Source organism: Polistes canadensis, unplaced genomic scaffold, assembly GCF_001313835.1.
Source record: "Polistes canadensis isolate GaletaPanama2010 unplaced genomic scaffold, ASM131383v1 scaffold_197, whole genome shotgun sequence".
In the NCBI taxonomy this organism is placed as follows: domain Eukaryota; kingdom Metazoa; phylum Arthropoda; class Insecta; order Hymenoptera; family Vespidae; genus Polistes; species Polistes canadensis.
The window spans coordinates 46289-64487 of NW_014569744.1; the positions used below are offsets into that span (position 1 = coordinate 46289).

Genomic DNA, 18199 nt, shown 5'->3' on the forward strand with positions numbered 1-18199 from the left:
TTCGGTAAAAGTGATCGGAGAAATTTCTTCTTCTTCTTCTTCATCTTCATCTTCATTTTGAACTTTCCTCTGAATATACATTTTGTTATAAATCAGATTATTCTACGATATCTATTCTTTTTGTCTGTTCCATGTCATCTCATATATAAATCTTTTTTTTTTTTAAAAAAAAAAAAAAAAAAAGAACAAATTTATTCACTTTCAAATCGTACGTTCATTTTCCAAATTGCATATTCATTATTCAGAATTGCATATTCATTCATTTTCACAAATGTATAAAGCAAAGTTCTTTATTCGTTTCCATTCATTTTCAAAGAAAGGAACGCGTATTTTTTAGCGTTGCAATTATTTACAACAAAAAAAAAAAAAAAAGAATAATCAGAGGTTTTTGACGGATGGTCGTTTAAAATGGCTTAATTGATAATTTTTCTAACGTAAACGTAATTTACGATTTAAGCTTGAAATTTGTACAACGATAATATCGTCGACATTACGAAGCCTTTAAAAAGAGAGACAGAAAGAGACAGAGAGAGAGAGAGAGAGAGAGAGAGAAAGAATTCTTATCTACAAAGCGATTACAATTTTTCTATTGTCAACGATGATAACGAACGTTAACAATGAGCTAAGAAATGTTAGAAAATTCGCACCAGAAAAATTGTTGCAACGATTTCTTATCGTTTTAATATTTCCTTATACGTAGCACGATAATATTACACTCAACGATAACAATACCAATGACAATTAAAATTACATGATATATTTTTACATCTTCGAAAATTGTATTTCATTTCTTTTTAAATTAAAATCAGAAATATACAATTATACAACAATCAAAGATCAATCACATAATTTTTCTCATCTTTCTAATATATTTTTTAATAATATATATACATTATAATAAAACAGTGAACATAATAATAATAATATTCTGACACAATATTTTGTAGGAAGTTAATAAATAAACTCTCCTCCCTCCTCCCCCCACCTTGCTATCTTTTTCTACACCTTCGGAATCGTTGATATTAAATTAAAAAAAATAAAAGAAAGAAAAAAAAGACATATATATATAGAAATGATAAAGTACGTATGAAGTACAAGCAAACGGGATAATCGTTGAAATCGTTAAACGAGATAAATCGATGCTTCATTAGTTCTCTAATTAGCTTGAGCTGCGGTTAATTAACATCATTTACTTTCCCGGACTCCGAAGACACTAAAATTAAATCTTCGATATCGGTTGCGAATCTCTCGAACCATCATCGTCCTTTTACTTTAAACAAGCAGCTTTTAATTTTCAAATTCCCATCATCAATTAAGTTATTCTCGTCGCAGTTCTCATCGTTGTCGTCGTTAAGATAAAAATACCCCCCTCCCCTTCCCTCCCCCCAAAATATATATATATATATATATGTATATTCAATTTCGATTGGTGATATCACACTCTAAATATCATTTATATTTATTTATAAATATATATATATATATATATATATGTATTCGATTACAAAATGGTGTTACATTTAATCGTAATAGAATAATATCTATGGTAAGAGTTATATTTGCGTTTGCTTAGATCTCTCTCTCTCTTATCACAAAGGCAAACATTATTGATAAACATATTTCTTGCCTCGGTGTCTCCGAGAACACCTGTAAATATACTGACGAGAAAAAAAAATGAGAGAAAAAAAAAAAATGGAAGAAAAAATCTCGCATATATATAGGAGACCATAAATGGTCTATAAATAAATTCTTGTTTACATTGTATCGACAGAAATTTGAGTATCGTTTCGTTGATTTACATGAAAATCAAATATACCGATCAATTTTGAAATGATTTATCTCGTTATTATATTAAATATTTAATTATGTTTTTAATATTGCGTTTCAAGAAAAGATCTGAGAAACATTTTCTTTCTTTTTCTTTTTTTTTTTTTTTTACGTCTATAATACTCTGGTTTATACCTTGTGGTTTCTTAAAAAGTCTACGCCGAGATAAGAAATATGTATTATAAAAAAAAATGAAATTGACAAACATATTTTGGATTGTTATATAATGAGTATAAAATAAATTGATCAAATAAATGTGTACAATGGTGGATAAAAATTTAGAAAATAATGTACGAATGAAGATTAAAAGAAAAATTTGTAGCGTTTAACATAATATATGTTGCTACAATCCAAATGTTGATTATTTAAATATTGTCAACGATTGAAAATCGACAATTTGACGCGGTGCAAGAATGCAACTTACTTGCCTCAATGCAATAAGAACGGATTAAGTAATATCCTACACAGTAACAACGAGTACACGTAAGTTTTACGTAAGAACAGTGCTACGCGTAATTCCGTGTGTATCGAGTATCCTTCCTCTACCTCTTCCTCCTCCTCCACCTCCTCCACCACCTCCTCCTCTTCGTTTCTTTCCACTTGCAATGCTTTCCGAGCACGCACTGGCAAAGTTGATCGGTGCCTTTCACTCTTTGACCTTTCTTCGCGAATTTTATCAAGGTTGAAATGAACTTCTTTTCCTTTTTTTTTGCGCGTGCATAATTTTTCCTTTTTTTTTTTTTTTGGAGTTATCTTTAAACGATTACAAGGTGCAATTTAAAATAAACGTCGATCTATAATCAGTAAATATACTCTTACATAATAAATATTATAATTATATATATATATATATATATATATATATAGAATGTGTTACGAGATATAAAATTAATTTCTATGTGTGTGTGTGCGAATTCTTGTATGAATTTAAAATAGTTATAATTCAAATGAAAAAATGGGAATATATATATGAAATTGGATTCAAATTAATATTTTTGTTTGACGATTTATTTCAGTTAGGTATATTGATAAAATAATGATACACAAAATTGTAGAAAAATAAAAAGAAGAGTTCGGTAAAAATGTATCCAGGGTGTACCGAGTTAATATTTCTATTTTATAATGATTCGATGATGATCGGAAGCCCATGCAAATTCCACGACACACTCGGTGAATCTTCACGAATTGTAACAGTACTTGCGAGTCAAGGAGAGAAAGAGAGAAAGGAAGATAGAGAAAGAGAGAGAATGAAAGAGGCCATTGGTCGAAGAAGAAACTCTTCGAGGATTATTATCGTTGTTGAGTACAAATTCAAAAAATTATTCTTTCTTCTCACTCACTCCTTCATTTTTACAGCTAATTATTTTTATCTTATTATAATTTTAATTACTTATTAATTTTTCTTTTCCTTTTTTTATATTCGATATTTAATTACAAGTACGTAATCGTTTAATACTAAATCATTATACCAGAGACGATAAATGTTTGTAAAAATAACGAAACGATTTATTTATCAAACATATCAGAAAAATGATTTAGGAATAAAAATCATTCGAACGTGCAGATGAATAGTTTTAATTGATCAATATAATATTACGTGTGGATTATCTTATGATAATATATTTGTTTGATTTATTTATTTATTATTTTACTTTTTTCCTTCCGGTAATTTTCGATCGCGTTAAAATCATATGAACGGTGTGTTAGCCTGAAGTGACTAACGGGAAACGTTGGGAGTTGACGAGGAGGAGGTTGTTTCTTCAGAAAGGAAATAGCATATCGGGGGTATAGCTATAACGGATCCCCATGACTTTCCCGTCGTTATTTTTTCAAAAAATCAGACCATTTTTATTTAACGTTAATTATTATACGCATTCGCGTTAATTTAAAGAGACAGGAATGATATCCTATTTAAAATAATTGCACGTACCGAATCGAATCCATTAAAACTATGTGAATGATTGAATTAATATTTTTATTTCTAATTATAAGATCAATACAAAAATGATTGTTGAAGATTAATCGTTAACAAACCAAATGAATTTATTCAACACTCTTTGGTCATTTAATTGATTAAAAATAAATTCATAAAATAAATAAGAAATACAATTTATAATTTGTATAACTCGATTCAAACAATTATGAATATACGCGACAATATATAATATAATATTATATATTTAAATACAGTAATATATTCAACTATATAGAAAAATTTCTAGAATGCACTCTTAAATGCATCGGTGTTAGGACTATGATAAATTTATGTACGTGTGTGATAAATTTCTAAATGAAATTTTTCAATCTGTCATTACGAATTGACTTGACAATTTTAGAAATAAAATCTATCGTGTTATCGTGACAATGTTAAAAAATTATCGATCGTATCGAAAATATATAAACGAATATCTAACACCGCGAAGAAAGTTGATCGAACCGAAATAAAATCTGTGACGTAATCGTGTTGAAATAAAATAAAAAAAAAAGAGAGAAGAAGAAGAGAAAAAAAAGGGTTAGAGGAAGACGTAACACGATCGGTTTAGCCGGTTGTAACGTAACGCACGTTGCTGTTGCAGTATAGAATGAAAGACGAAGTTGTTGGGTGAGCCCTCTGCTTCTCTCCACCTACCAACAAACATTCACAATCAGTATACCCTCGTGCCTGACCTTATATCCAACTAACACATCAATATAAACGTGTCTCTTTGTGTTATTATATGCATCTCTTGTATGTGTGTTTGTGTGTTTAAGTGAGTATATTTCAACTAAATTCTCTTCCGTGAAGAAAGCTGCAATACCAACCAACTAACCAACCAACTTTCCGTCTCTTTTATTCCCTTTTTTTTCTTGACGTTATTTCAAATCCTGTGTGAAATAAAAATTTCTTTTTCTAAATCTTTATTATCGTTTCTCATACTTTTTACGATTATTTAACGATCCTATAGGAAAAAGTTACATTTTCTAATACCACGTATTAAATAACGTCAGTCATTTGCTTGTACGGTAGTATTGTACATGTGTTTTACATGATTTTTATGTTATTAACATAAATATTGCAATTAATAACGACCCAGATCTCAAACCACGTGGAAATTATTGTTCATGGAGGTGTCATCTCCAACGTGTTTCTTTTTTTTTGTGAGATCAATCTCAATTTTATTTTGAATTCTTCGATATTAGATAAGGAAAAGTATAAACTAAAGTTTGATAAAACGTAAGGTGAATTGTTTATATTTCTGATCGATGAGTATAAAACATTTGAATGAAAGAACAGGGAACGTTGAATTCGACTCAAGGCCAAACCTGTGACCATACTTCGTTTTGTTTACACGTTCTCTTACCTTTTCTTTCTCTCTTAACAACGAGAGAGAGAGAGAGAGAGAAAGAAAACATGCAGTTGCATATGTAAAAAATATAGGAAATTGTGTTTTTAAAATGATAGAAATCCAATTATAAAAATAAAATGAGTCAAGTCTAATTTCAACACTTCTTTTCGTATTGTTAATTAACAAAAATGTAATCCCTGGTATAATATTCTTCTAAATATTCGTGAATACAAATTTTGTTAGCAAATTTGTATACATAAATAATAATTATTCAAAATTGTGTATAAGTCCATTTGCAGGTCAAAGAAACTTTGTTTTATTAATTGTTCATATTTTTAACAACACATTATTCAAGTTCATTAAGATTTTCAAGCACACATCCTTGAGTATCTCCAAATAAGAATAAATAAAAAAAGGATTTAGATCAGTTTAAAAAAGAACATCTCACATATACTATATATATATATACTTAAAATTAAATTTGACTGTAACATATATTGTATTATTATTATTTGTTTAAAAATGTATAGTTAAACTATCGCTTTCTCTATTCAATCTCGAAGTAATCGAAACTATTAGTGATGATAGAAAATCTTATTGAACAAGCTCTAATAGGTAAAATCTTCCGCGTTCCGTATAATCTTGTACAACTATAATACACACACAAACAAACAAACAGAAAAAATAAAAAAATAAAAAAATAAAAATGAAATAAAACTTTGCTAGAAAGATAATGAATAATAAATTTGATTACATAACTATTCTTTATCGATAAAATAATATATAATTACTAATATTTATATGAGAAAGAGTGTAATAAAAATTAAAAGGTTGTTGGTAATGTTAAATAAAAATAAAAAAAAATAGAAAAAAAAGGAAAGAAATCTTAGAAAAAAGAAGAAGAAGAAGAGGATACACTTGTTCGTTACGTAAAAATACGTGTTTATCGATCGAAATGAAAAAAAAAGAAAAAAGAAAGAAAGAAATAATAACAGAAAAGGATAAATCAAGTTTCGTGACAGTAATGTTAGATTTTTCTTTTATCTCGACCATGGCCTTTCGTTTAGTTTCGTTTAAAGTTTCTTCTTCGAGATTGAAGAAGAAGAAGAAGGAGGAGGAGGAGGGAAATTTATTATTCGTGATTGTTAGTCTTTGTCATCGACATTTTCAAGAAAAAGAAAGGACAAGGCGACGACATTGCAAGGTTGTGACGACGGATGCAGTAATCTTCGTGATGCAATCGAAACTTCCTTCGCGGTTTTATTTTCCACTTGAAATAATTCCACTCGAATAAATACGTAAACGGTTAATACCTGAAATCCTTGAATCTTCTTTGAGATTTTCTATAATACGCACGCACACGCACACACACACCTGTATATTATTTCTCTCGAATCTAACTTCAATCATTCACAAATAGAGAAACAATTAACTCGAAATATTTTTCTTTTTTATTTTTAATCTTTAGTGTCAAAGTATTTAATCGATGACTTAACCTTTCCTATTGTCAATTGTTTTAAATAGATTTCTTATACGGTTAGTCGATTAATTTACACTGGCCAAAGTTTTTATTGACCGGTATCTTGTAATGATAAATTATTTTTAATTTCTTTTTCTTCTTCTTTTTCTAATATTTTTATTATTAATGTTTATTAACAATTTGTAGAAGAAAAAAAATTGTATAAGTTGTTTCTTTTTAATTTTAATTTTGATTTTATTTCCTATGTAAACTTCACAGGTGCAGAATAAAAATTAATTGACAATTTTTGTTCGTTCGATTTGACAAATGTACGAGTCGAAATCGGTCTTTCATTTATATTTTTCTTTTCCAAATTTGAAGTTGCCAAAAATGCGTAATGGCGTGTGCACACAAGTCCCAGCGAAAGTTAACAGATATCAGAAAGTAACATATGGTTTTAAAAACCGGTCCTTAAAAATAATCAACGATGCGAGAGAAAGGTTAAACGTCGATTTGTATTTTGGTCAAATTTTGATTTCACCGTTTAATCGAAAATGTCAGGCAACAAAACACGGTGAACGATTAAAAACTATTTTTATATATATACATATATTATAATATTTCTAAATTATAAAATCGTGTATAAGGTTTTCAACATTTGTCATAAATATTGAAAAAAAAAAAGAAAAGAAAAAAAGCAACAAAATAAAATAGCAAAATTCATTGTTCAATGGTTTACTTCTAAAGTAAAGTTTATTGAACTATAATACTTATAACTATAATAAACTCTTTCCTTCGATATCGGAAGTCAATCATTTTAGTTAATTGCACTCGCCATAGTTTTTTTCATTTTATTATTATACAATATTGAGGTATACGTTTTTAAAAAAAATTGAAAAAAAAACAATACTGATGGATGATTTGTTCACTATGAGAAAATGGATGAGGTGGGAGTATACATGTTATGAACTATTAAAATACATACTTGGTTACTTGGTACGCGTTACGACTCCCACGAACGTGCGTTATTTGCCAAGAAGGATTGCATAATCGAGGAACAAGAATATATTCTCGAGGAATGTGACACGAAAATTGACATGAAGTTTTTCAATTCGCGAATTGAAATATATGACTCTCTTCCTTCTTTCGTGTTACGATAGTTGCAACAATTACTTTATAAAATAATCATAAGTCTGTTATTTTATTCCAAATGAATTTCCATTATTTTCGATGAACATTGGTGGATCATTTAAGCAATTATCGAATGCCTTGACAAACAAAAGTTCAAAAGCTTAATCGAATTAATTTAATATCAATTGCAACGTATTAATCATTAAACCTAATTACATTAACAACTTAATAATTATTTCATGAATTTGAAACGACGTCACGTTTAATCTGATACCATCAGCAGCACGTGTTAATTCAAGTCAACCATCTTAGACTTGAACTATTAACGCAAACGAACAAAAGTTAAAAGAAAAGAAAAGAAATAATAATTCATGTTTTCGATTAGTCAAATTCCCCCTTGATAAATTCTTAACAGTCCAAATAAGTATAGCGTCTCTCCCGGTTTGGTGTTTCGCGTGTCGAAAATGTAAGAAAAAAATAAATAAAAAAAGAAAAAGGAATCAGCTCGCGTTGCCCATAGCAATCCGGTTAATTAAAGAGAAAGTGGAACGAAGGGGGTCTCTCTCTCTCTCTCTCTCTCTCTGATCATTCGACGTTCGTCGTCGTTACAAACCTGAGAGAGAGAGAGAGAGAGAGAGGAGAGGAGAGGACGAAACAAACGATTGGTTTCTCACACAAGAGTATAACGAGTCAAACCAACTAACCAACCAACGAACCGATCATGCATGAGCTGTGTTATTTCTCTCAAAGACAGACAGACAGAATACTCTCGAATCTACTTGGAAGAAATGTTTTTTTTTTTCCTTTTGATTGATTTCAAGGCCGTCTCCTCGTCATCCATCCACTCATCGTAATCGTTGTCATCGTTGTCATCATAAATGATCGTCGCGTTGTCTATAAGTGGACTTTTGCAGAAAACATTAACAGCTATAATCGTTCAACTAATTGCAATGTCTTGTTTGTTTCGCGGTAAACTTCACATAAGTAAAACAACTCTTCATCTTACTGAGAATAAAACCTAAGTGCGTGTGGAGTTTTCTCTATATCACACTTGCGTTATTTCTATCTCCACATCTATCCTTATTTCTATCTTTTTCTTATTTCCTCTCTCGCAGGAGTAGAGGCTGCGAGGAGGTCGCGAGCAAGGCCACTTGGGACGTTGCCCTCCTGAGCTCGATCTTGCTTGCTTGCTTGCTTCTTGCTTGCTTGCTTGCATTCGCTCACTTATGTTACAATGTGCAAGACTTATAGTTAGATATCGACTATCGATAACAACATACAACACAACTCGACTATTATTCTACTTCTATCTCATTTCTATACATATATATATGTAATTATTATGATTATGTGATATAGCAATTAAATGACATTACTTCAGATCACTTAGTTACTTCAATGTAATACCTGTTCACGCCTGATGTATAGTTACGAATATATTACACACCAAAGATAAGCTTTCTTTCTTTATTTCACCTGTTGCTTTCACCAACCCTTCTTGCTCAATGTTTACTTTCTTTCTTTCTTTTTTTCTTTTTTTTTTGATCCTAGGACCGGAACAGATTACACGAGATGCTAGTTTTTAAAATATTGTTTTAATGTTGTATTGGCATATTGCGTAACTATGAGAAAATATTCACAGACAAGTTTGAAGATTTGTTTGAATCGTTGTTACGTCGCACGTTGGATTCTTCGTTTTCCGGCACCAAGTGAAAGCTGAGAATTTTCTAAAGGAATTCTCTCGAATTAATACGTTGTCTCGTTTTTAATCGTTCGTTAATGATTTAAATGGAATATCAGAGTGATTTTTCAAGAAAAACAATGTTTTTTATTTATTATATATCATTTAGGAGAGACAACAAGTTAGTTAGATCAATTATCTTCTCGTTAATTCTTGGTCATTGGTGGAGGAGGAAAATTAAACGATATGAAAAAAAATGAGAACGTTTGTCAAGCTGAGGGATAGAATAGAACAACACGTTTTATTCCCTTTTTTAACGTTTCACTCTAACGTTAACTTGTGCAATCGTCGTATACGCGTTCACCGTCTCTCTACATAAAATCTTATGTAACCCGTCGTCGTCCCAATCGGCAAAGAAGAAGAAAAAGAAGAAGAAGAAGAAGAAGCATAAGCACGAATGAGAAAAAAAAGAAAATGCAGGCTGCAACCGCGACGAGGACTTTCGTCGAATCGATTACGAAAGTTCTGATTCGATTGAAATTTTACCGGATTCTTCATCTCCGTTTACCTTTTTTTCTTTTTGTCCCCCTTTTACTTGAAAAATCATTTAAGTATACTCATTTTATTTGTTAATAATCAATTTAAAATATAATAATCATTGTGTCATTTATTATTTAACATTACGTAGGAATGAATTTAATTAATGGATGTTCAATTAAAATCATTAGAGGAAAACAATTGATTTGAAATTATAAATATAGTTTTAATCGAGTATTTTTTAAATTGAAAATCATGATTTTTAAGACTCATTCTTTTCATTTTGATCATTGTTTTTAAACAAACGAAATGACTATCGCGAATAAGTACGATCGAATTGTTAAATCAATATAGATTTCTTAGTTGGGGTTTTGTTCGCCGAGCACGTTTGTTTTCCGTTCGTTGTTGTTGAGAATATAATTGTTAAAATGATCACGTGCCTTGGCCGACGTGAATATGCGTATTCGTCGTGGCGACGATCGAAGAATCGAAGAATCCAAACGATATCCGTAGAAACGATCGGAATCTCCTCCTGTCGATAGGGGAACGAGAGGAAAATAAAATGTGAATAAAGGAAAAATAGGAAAAAATATGGCGCCTTGGGTGGGAGACTCCGCCGAGACGGACGACTCGTTCTCGTCGCGCATTCAAATCACTTCGAGAGTTGCCCGATGAACGTCTCAACTTCCTTCGAAAATAAAAACAAAAATTATTAGAAGAAAAAAAAGATGATGATTGATAACTTATTCTCGTGTTAGTAAGAAAAAAAAAAAGAATATTTCATCAAATAATTATTTGTTAATCGATAAAAAAATAATTCTACAATCAATTCTCAGTAAGAATTATAAATAATAAATATGATAAATCTGTTATAAACAGTATATAATTATATTATTATTTAATCAAAATTTTATTCCAAATCTTTTAAGTCTACTTGCTAAAATAAATAATTTCAATGAAATATGAAATAATTACGCGATAGAGAATTATAATTGATAAAAGATAATAATATCAGAATGAAAGTAAATAATAAGTGGTATGTATTTAACAATAATCAAACAGATTCTAGATATTTAGAATTCTAAACTAGTTCGCACACTATTCTCTCTTTCCTTTCTTGTATTACCAAAGTAACCCGAACAACTTTCCTGAGAATCTTTCAAGAGGAATCGCGCGACGAATACTTGGCGCTAGTATAAAATCTTTCCCCTCTTCTTATTCTTAAAGAAATCTAAGCACGATCTAATTTCTATAATTGAACGAGTTCGAGAAAGTTCAACGATGCGTGTTGAGTTAACAGGCCAATTCTGGCGAATATCCAGAAACCATTGACAAGTGAAATTTCGAATGGCAATAAATATTTACCCATGTGAGTTTTTTTCTTTCTTTCTTTTTGCTTCGATATTAAATGTAATATAAAAGTGATACTCGTTAAAAAGTATCTGATACTTTATCAATGACGAAAAGAGGACGCTCTTACCGATGGATAATCTCGACCGGTTTTCTTCTTCTTCTTTCTTTTTCTTCTTCTTCTTCTTCTTCTTCTTCTCGAGAGGACACGACAAGTCTAAGAAAACGCGTGTACGTCCACGTGATATAAGTTACAAACACCAAGGAGAAAGCATGTCCAACTGCCGGAGTTAAACTCCTAGAGTTTACTACGGGAAACTGATCGAAAGTACGCACGTTTTCTACCACGAGGTATCCATACGCGTTACACACATCTATACACACATATATATATATATATATATATATATATATATATTACTTATTTACTTGCACACATGTATATAGAAGTTGCTGCTATTGCTGCTGTTCATCAGCAAACGTTTCGTCGAAATGTTGCATCATTTAAAACCAACAACAAACTATCTGCAATTTTATTCTAATGTCTATCAATTATTTCTATGTCTCTTTCTCTCTCTCTATATATATATACATATATTTTTATTTTTCCATTCTTATATTGTCCATAATTATGAACAGAAAGAGAAATATTGGTTAACAATAAAGGATACAATTAAAAAATAAAATGTATGTTTAAGATAAAATAATTAGGGTATTCGATAATCGATATTATTGCTAGATAATAATGTAAAAGAGAAGAGTGTGATCATAGTGTATATCAAATTATAGGAAATGATCCGATCTTGAATGTATCATTGTATCTCTATCATATATCGAAGTTCAGGAATATCTTGTTACAGAGTTCAATCATTAATCGTAATGTAAGAAAATACGAAATATCTTCCATATAATAATAATAACAAATAATATAATAATATAAAAAATATATAATATATATGTAAAAAAAATAAAATACTTCTATGAAGTATACGAAATGAAGATATAAAACAGAAATTAAAAAAAATGTGAAAAGCTTTGCATTATTTGATTTCAGGAGCAACAGAGAGGAGAGACCATCCGGAATGGTTCTTACTGTAACCGAGGACACTCCAGCAGATATGCTGGCTGGAAGTATGGAACTTTTGGTCCAACTTCCACGCGAGCATCATCTTCATACTCAAAGAGTTACCGTACAGAGGAGGTACGACGTTTTTCCAATCGTATATATATTTTTCTTATTTTATATATTTTTTATAACATCTCTCGAGACCATATTAAGTGCGTTAGAAATTCTTCCATCGCTCCTAATTAATATGCTAATTGAAAGCGAACTTGTTGCTTCGTAACACACAGTTCTACTTGTTAGTTTAGATTTATTTATGCGGATCGTTTATCGTACTCGTGCGAGATTCTGACGTAATTCAACCTTCCTCGTCCCAAACTCGGAAAGAAAAATTAGGCTAAACTTTAAACGTGCGATACGCATTTTTTTGTGTGTCATAAAAATAAGCACAGACAGACAGACACACACGTGCACAGAGATTAGATTATAAAACGTCACTATCTTTATTACAGTTCATTAAATAATTGACATATTATTTTAATGTCTACATTTTCGTAACGTGATATATGTAATCAAAATTTAATTGGCCAGTAGACTGCAGTCGTTTCATCGGTAAAATAATAAACAACTTGTTTGATATTATTTAATACGATAGAATTTCTTTTTAAGTTTCGGACGAGAATGTTAAAAACACAAGTTCGTGATCATTGAACATATTCAAATGTTAAATAACTCGGTTACTTTCTTGTTTTCTTACGACGAACAATTTTTTAATAAAATCTAAAATTATGACATTTGTAAATACATATATGCACGTTCAAAATGAAATTGTATTCGATTAGCAATATACTTATAAACTTTTACGACTTCTTAACGTCTGTATTCATTTAAATTATTCATTTTAACTGCGCAATATCGAATGAATAATTCGAATCGATTGAAAACTAAACGCGTATTATTATTATTATTATTATTAACGCGTTGGAATCGAGATAGGGTAAAAGAAAAATGGTCGATAAATCGATGAAGTGTGTTAAATAGATGTTAGATGAAAAAAAAAATTGCTTTGCAATTGTATCGTTCTTCTCTATTTTTTTTTTCTTTTTTTTTTTCTTTTTTTTTTTTTTTTTTTTTTTTTTTTGTTATTATTATTGCAGTACTCCGATGATGGATCTTCTCGTTCAAATAGCAACGGCTCACAAATTGGCAGCTTCGAATTACACCTTGCAAGCAATAGGAGAACGTGGATTAGTTTTACCTCATCAACCAAACACACCGATAGGTGCGCTAGATGCACTACAGGTAATCTATTATAACAATAATTATTATCTATTTATTATCGTGATTTGTTTTTTTAAACGCGTAATCGAAAACACGTAAAACTTATATATATATAATTCGAACGAAACGCGTACACAATATTTCTTTTTCATTCGTTTTCAGGTTAAATTACTTCCGAAGCAATGTACGTTCGTACCGAAAAAGGTGAAACACGCGAATCAACCTTTCGAAACGACGTTCAGATTGCAGGTAAAAAAAAAAAAAAAAAGAAAGAAATGAGAGATTTTTTAAATGACATATTCGTCACACTTTTACTTTTTTTTTTTTTTCTCTCTCTCTCGTACATTAGTTCGACAATTTATTAGGTAATGTTTATAGTCAAAAAGTTTCTTGTTCGTTTGTCTTTTTGTTTCTTTAATAAATTTGATAATACACACACACATTCTCTATGTGTTAGGCTGAAAATTTGTCACTTTCGTTAATCTTACAATTAATATTATTTATTGTCGTGTATATTGTACAATATATTATTCAATAAAATAAAAACAAAACACAAAAAAATAGAAGGAGAAAAAAAAGTGTGAATAAGGAATTATCTCTTAATAAATTTATTTTTTATATATAGGTACATTTACCGAGAAATCAATTGTACGTTTCGAGAGTCAGTCCGAAAATGAATCTAGGAGAAATTCTTAACGAAGTGTGCCGTGAGAAGAATCTAGACAAACACAAGTACGAGCTACGTCATCCAGGTAAGCGTTAATGCACGTATATAAATATACATACACAGATATACAAGAATAGATACATAGATGCATAGACACGTATTTTCAATGTTAAATTAGCAAACGTTAAAAACATATGACACGTAATATACAAGACGATATCCCACCTACATATTTTTTCTTCCTTTTATTTTTCTTTCATTCGTCTCTTCGCAGTGCATTTGAATTAATGTAGTAATAGTAGTAGTAGTAGTAGTAAATAGTTACGTGCAGAATCGATTGAATTCTTTTCACTTTGATTACTGGTTTACGAAAAGACAGAAAACATTCTTTATCTTTTAGAAAAAGACTGAGATAAGAAACCCCAAGGCTTCGATATCGATAACGTTTCTAACGAGTCCGAGTTTATGTTTATTAAAACTTATTATATCAGTGACAATATCGCAGTGTGGATTAATTAAACGACTTAAGTAACGATCTCTCATTTTTAAGACGAATGTTTAACGTATTCGTTAACGCATTCAAGTGTGTTAAAAGTAAACGTGTTAATAATAATTCATGAAAACTAAAAGAAACAATTTCATTGACCAATAATCGTAAAACCAGGACGAGGAATTTTGTTATTCTTGATATTTCTATACATCGCGACGAATGATTATTCAAATATTTTTTTTCATTCGCGTTCGTCATCGATAAACTCGTCGCTTACCTGAGAACCCAAGTTTCTCTGAATTTTGTGAGTATATTGAGGAATATCAATGATTTTTCGTTTTGTTTATTGATACGTTGGATCGCGTACGGTAAAAGATTTATTTCAAAGAAATATTTTTAATTATAAAACAAAAATAATAATTATCATAGTGAACATATAATAAATATTTGATTAGCTCCTAACGACAAAGTTCAACGTCTTTTTATTTCGCGTCGCATCGATTCTAATACGATCGTAAGATTCATATTATATGGTTTCCGAAGCCCATCGGCGGATTATACAGGTAGCAATCCAATTTTGTAGAGAAAAAAAAAACAATGCTTTTTCCTGTACTCGGTCATATCTTCATAAAAATAGAAAAGAAAAGAAAAGAAAAAACCTAAGAGAAGTAGACCAAAATCATAATCAGATTGATTCAATTAAATAGAATAATCTGATTAATTATCAGTTAAAATCGGTTAAATTCGATTCGCTGTTTGTATAGATTTGCGAAAGGTTTAAACGATAACAATGTTGAGTTTATCAAAGCCCCTTGGAAAAGGTTTGCTTGCTCGGAAACGATTTTAAGCACCGAGGAATTATAGTTAGCCGGTTATAGGGGGCTAGTTGTTAAAGAAGATCGTTATCGCGAAAATGTCTTGGCTGGTTCTACCACTCGTTAGCACCGATCGTGTTCTTGGTCATCGTTTTGCTCCGTAGTCTTCTTACTCGTCGTCGTATTCGTTCTATGGTAGAGATAACATTCCAACGATCGAATTTCAATATCTTTTTTTTTATTATTATTATTATTATTATTGAGGTTTTTTGTTGATTTCAGTTAACTTGGAAGAAATATTGGACTTAAACCTATCCCTACAAGACTATCATCTACAGGAAGTAACCCTTTACGCGAAACAAGGTAGAACTTTGGGTTCTGCTTTGAGCTCGCAAGACATAATGGCGTTGCAAAGGCAAGAAGAGAGACGTAGGCAGCAAGCTAAACAAAGTGTATTCGGATTTATGTTTAAAAAGTCTAAGGAAAGTTCGGTTAGCACTGACAGTTTAGAAGGCCGAAGTGTGTCACCGGCTAGGAGCGATGAAACTGGAAGAAGTGCCAGTCCGCTTCAACCACCAACGAGACCTCAAAGAAAAAGAAGACTAGCACCTAAACCACCAGCTTCTTCTAATCAGGAACAACTACAACAACAACAAGAACAAGCTAGTACAACTAACAGTACCATAGCGACAACTACTATGACGGCAACAGCAACGTCAAACAGAACAACGAGAACTATGAATGCTGAATCATCTAAAGAAAAAATGCTCATTGGTCACAGTCGAAATAGCAGCGACAGTTCAGGATACCACGAGGCTTCTGTACTAAGTGACAATCCAGATACTGCTGGTAGATTACCAGAGACTTTACCGAGAAGAAATAGAGCTCCTGGTACAAACGAAACTCCTAGAAAACTCGCTCATACATCGCAGTCCAGTAAAAGTCTCGGTAATCTCGCGGTAACTGCATCCGGAACATCTCTTGATCGGGCCCTCAGTAGCTCCTCCCTCAGCTCCACCGGTAAGATCATTTTCCCCTTACTCTCTTTTTCTACTTATTTTACTTTTAACTTTTTTTATCGAACGTACACATACATATATATATATATATAAATACATATATACTTACGTATATAACGTACGTGCTAACCGGTTTCATCACGATCTCTCTTTACCTTGCCTACGTTCCGAGCAGACTCGAATTCAAGTAAGTCACTTTAAGTGTGTACCTTGCTCGTAGACTTTAGTGGAAATTGAAGAAAATCTCTTTCTCTATACTTCTTCTTTCTTGTCTCGTCTTGTCACAGAATATCAGATACTTTCTCTTTCGTAGAACATACACAATTTTAGTTTGTTCGATGTAAACGCACGTACGTTTCCGAATAATGTCTAAAGATAAAATTCTATTATTCGCAGGTTTCAAGAAAAAACGTGCTGCTCCACCTCCGCCAGTTTCAAGGCCACTATCATCAGCCATCTCGACTCAAGCTTTAGAACGTATAGACGATTCCGAAGAATCTTTAACTTCCGATATGGATCCCTCCAAGCCACCATCCGATATCGGTGTACCTTCTAAAGCATCATCGGATATCGGCGTTAGCACGATCATCATTGACAACAAATCTGATCACTCGGTGGATAATATGAACAACGATAAAAGCTCGGATTTCCTAATTTCGGACGTTAAAGTAGTTGAGGATCCTGTCAAAGTAGAAAACGCTAGAGTAGATGTTAAAAGAGGTAAGCTAGTGCATAATCCAAATACTATAGACAGTTATTTACTACCCTCTTATAGTTTTGTCAGTAGAAACAGTTTGGAGAACGTTTGCGAATCGCACGAAAGATTTCATCCAAATTTCGACTTAAACGAATCCAATCATCGTACTAAAAATGAATTCTCTAATCCAATCGATAATACAATTTTCAATTCGACCAATTCGAAACTTCAAAAGTCTCGAAGTTTTATAGAATGCAACAAGGTATTTTCTATCGATAGGAAAGATACAACGGCATCGTTTAATCGTGGCAAAAGTCAAGAAGATATTATCATTCCGAATGTGTATCATTTGAAAAAATCTTCTAACAATAGATTGATCAAAATGAAAGCGATTGTCAATTTGGACGACATAGATACGGATTTAGAAACTATGCCCGAATGTGGTATACTCGAGAGCAGATACAGTCCTACGAGATTACACGTTAACAATTATTTATGCAATGAAAAGTGTCATAATAAAATGTTGAAGCACAGTATTAGTTTTCAAAATTGTGACAAATTGAAAGAGACCAAGATCGTTAACGCTTATGAGAAAAATTCTTTGACAAGTTCGCACAGTTTTAATTCGCGTCAAGAAAATTCGAATAAATTGTCATCATTCTCGATGTACAAAGATCAAATGGCAAAATTGGGTGACGTTAAAACGACCAAATGTTACGACGGTTCAATCGTTTCAAGTCAGAACGATTTTGATTTTGATTTTAATTCTACCATCATTGGTAGAAACAATTTGTCACCACCACCATTGAGTAATCTTCAGATTTTTGCGATATCCACTAAACCGTTGGATATCCAA

The 18199-nt window shown here is 31.1% G+C and overlaps 1 protein-coding gene across 7 annotated transcripts in view; it reads left to right on the forward strand.

The window, feature by feature from the left end:
- Positions 1-18199, forward strand: part of LOC106789675 (cordon-bleu protein-like 1) — a 46371-nt gene that overhangs the window by 21662 nt on the left and 6510 nt on the right. For all 7 annotated transcript variants that reach the window (XM_014754087.1, XM_014754086.1, XM_014754091.1 and 4 more), the window contains 6 exons: positions 12366-12512; positions 13532-13676; positions 13818-13904; positions 14281-14407; positions 15910-16647; positions 17043-17366. In XM_014754087.1, the coding sequence (XP_014609573.1) occupies positions 12366-12512; positions 13532-13676; positions 13818-13904; positions 14281-14407; positions 15910-16647; positions 17043-17366 (1568 nt within the window). The remainder of the gene's footprint in view (positions 1-12365; positions 12513-13531; positions 13677-13817; positions 13905-14280; positions 14408-15909; positions 16648-17042; positions 17367-18199) is intronic.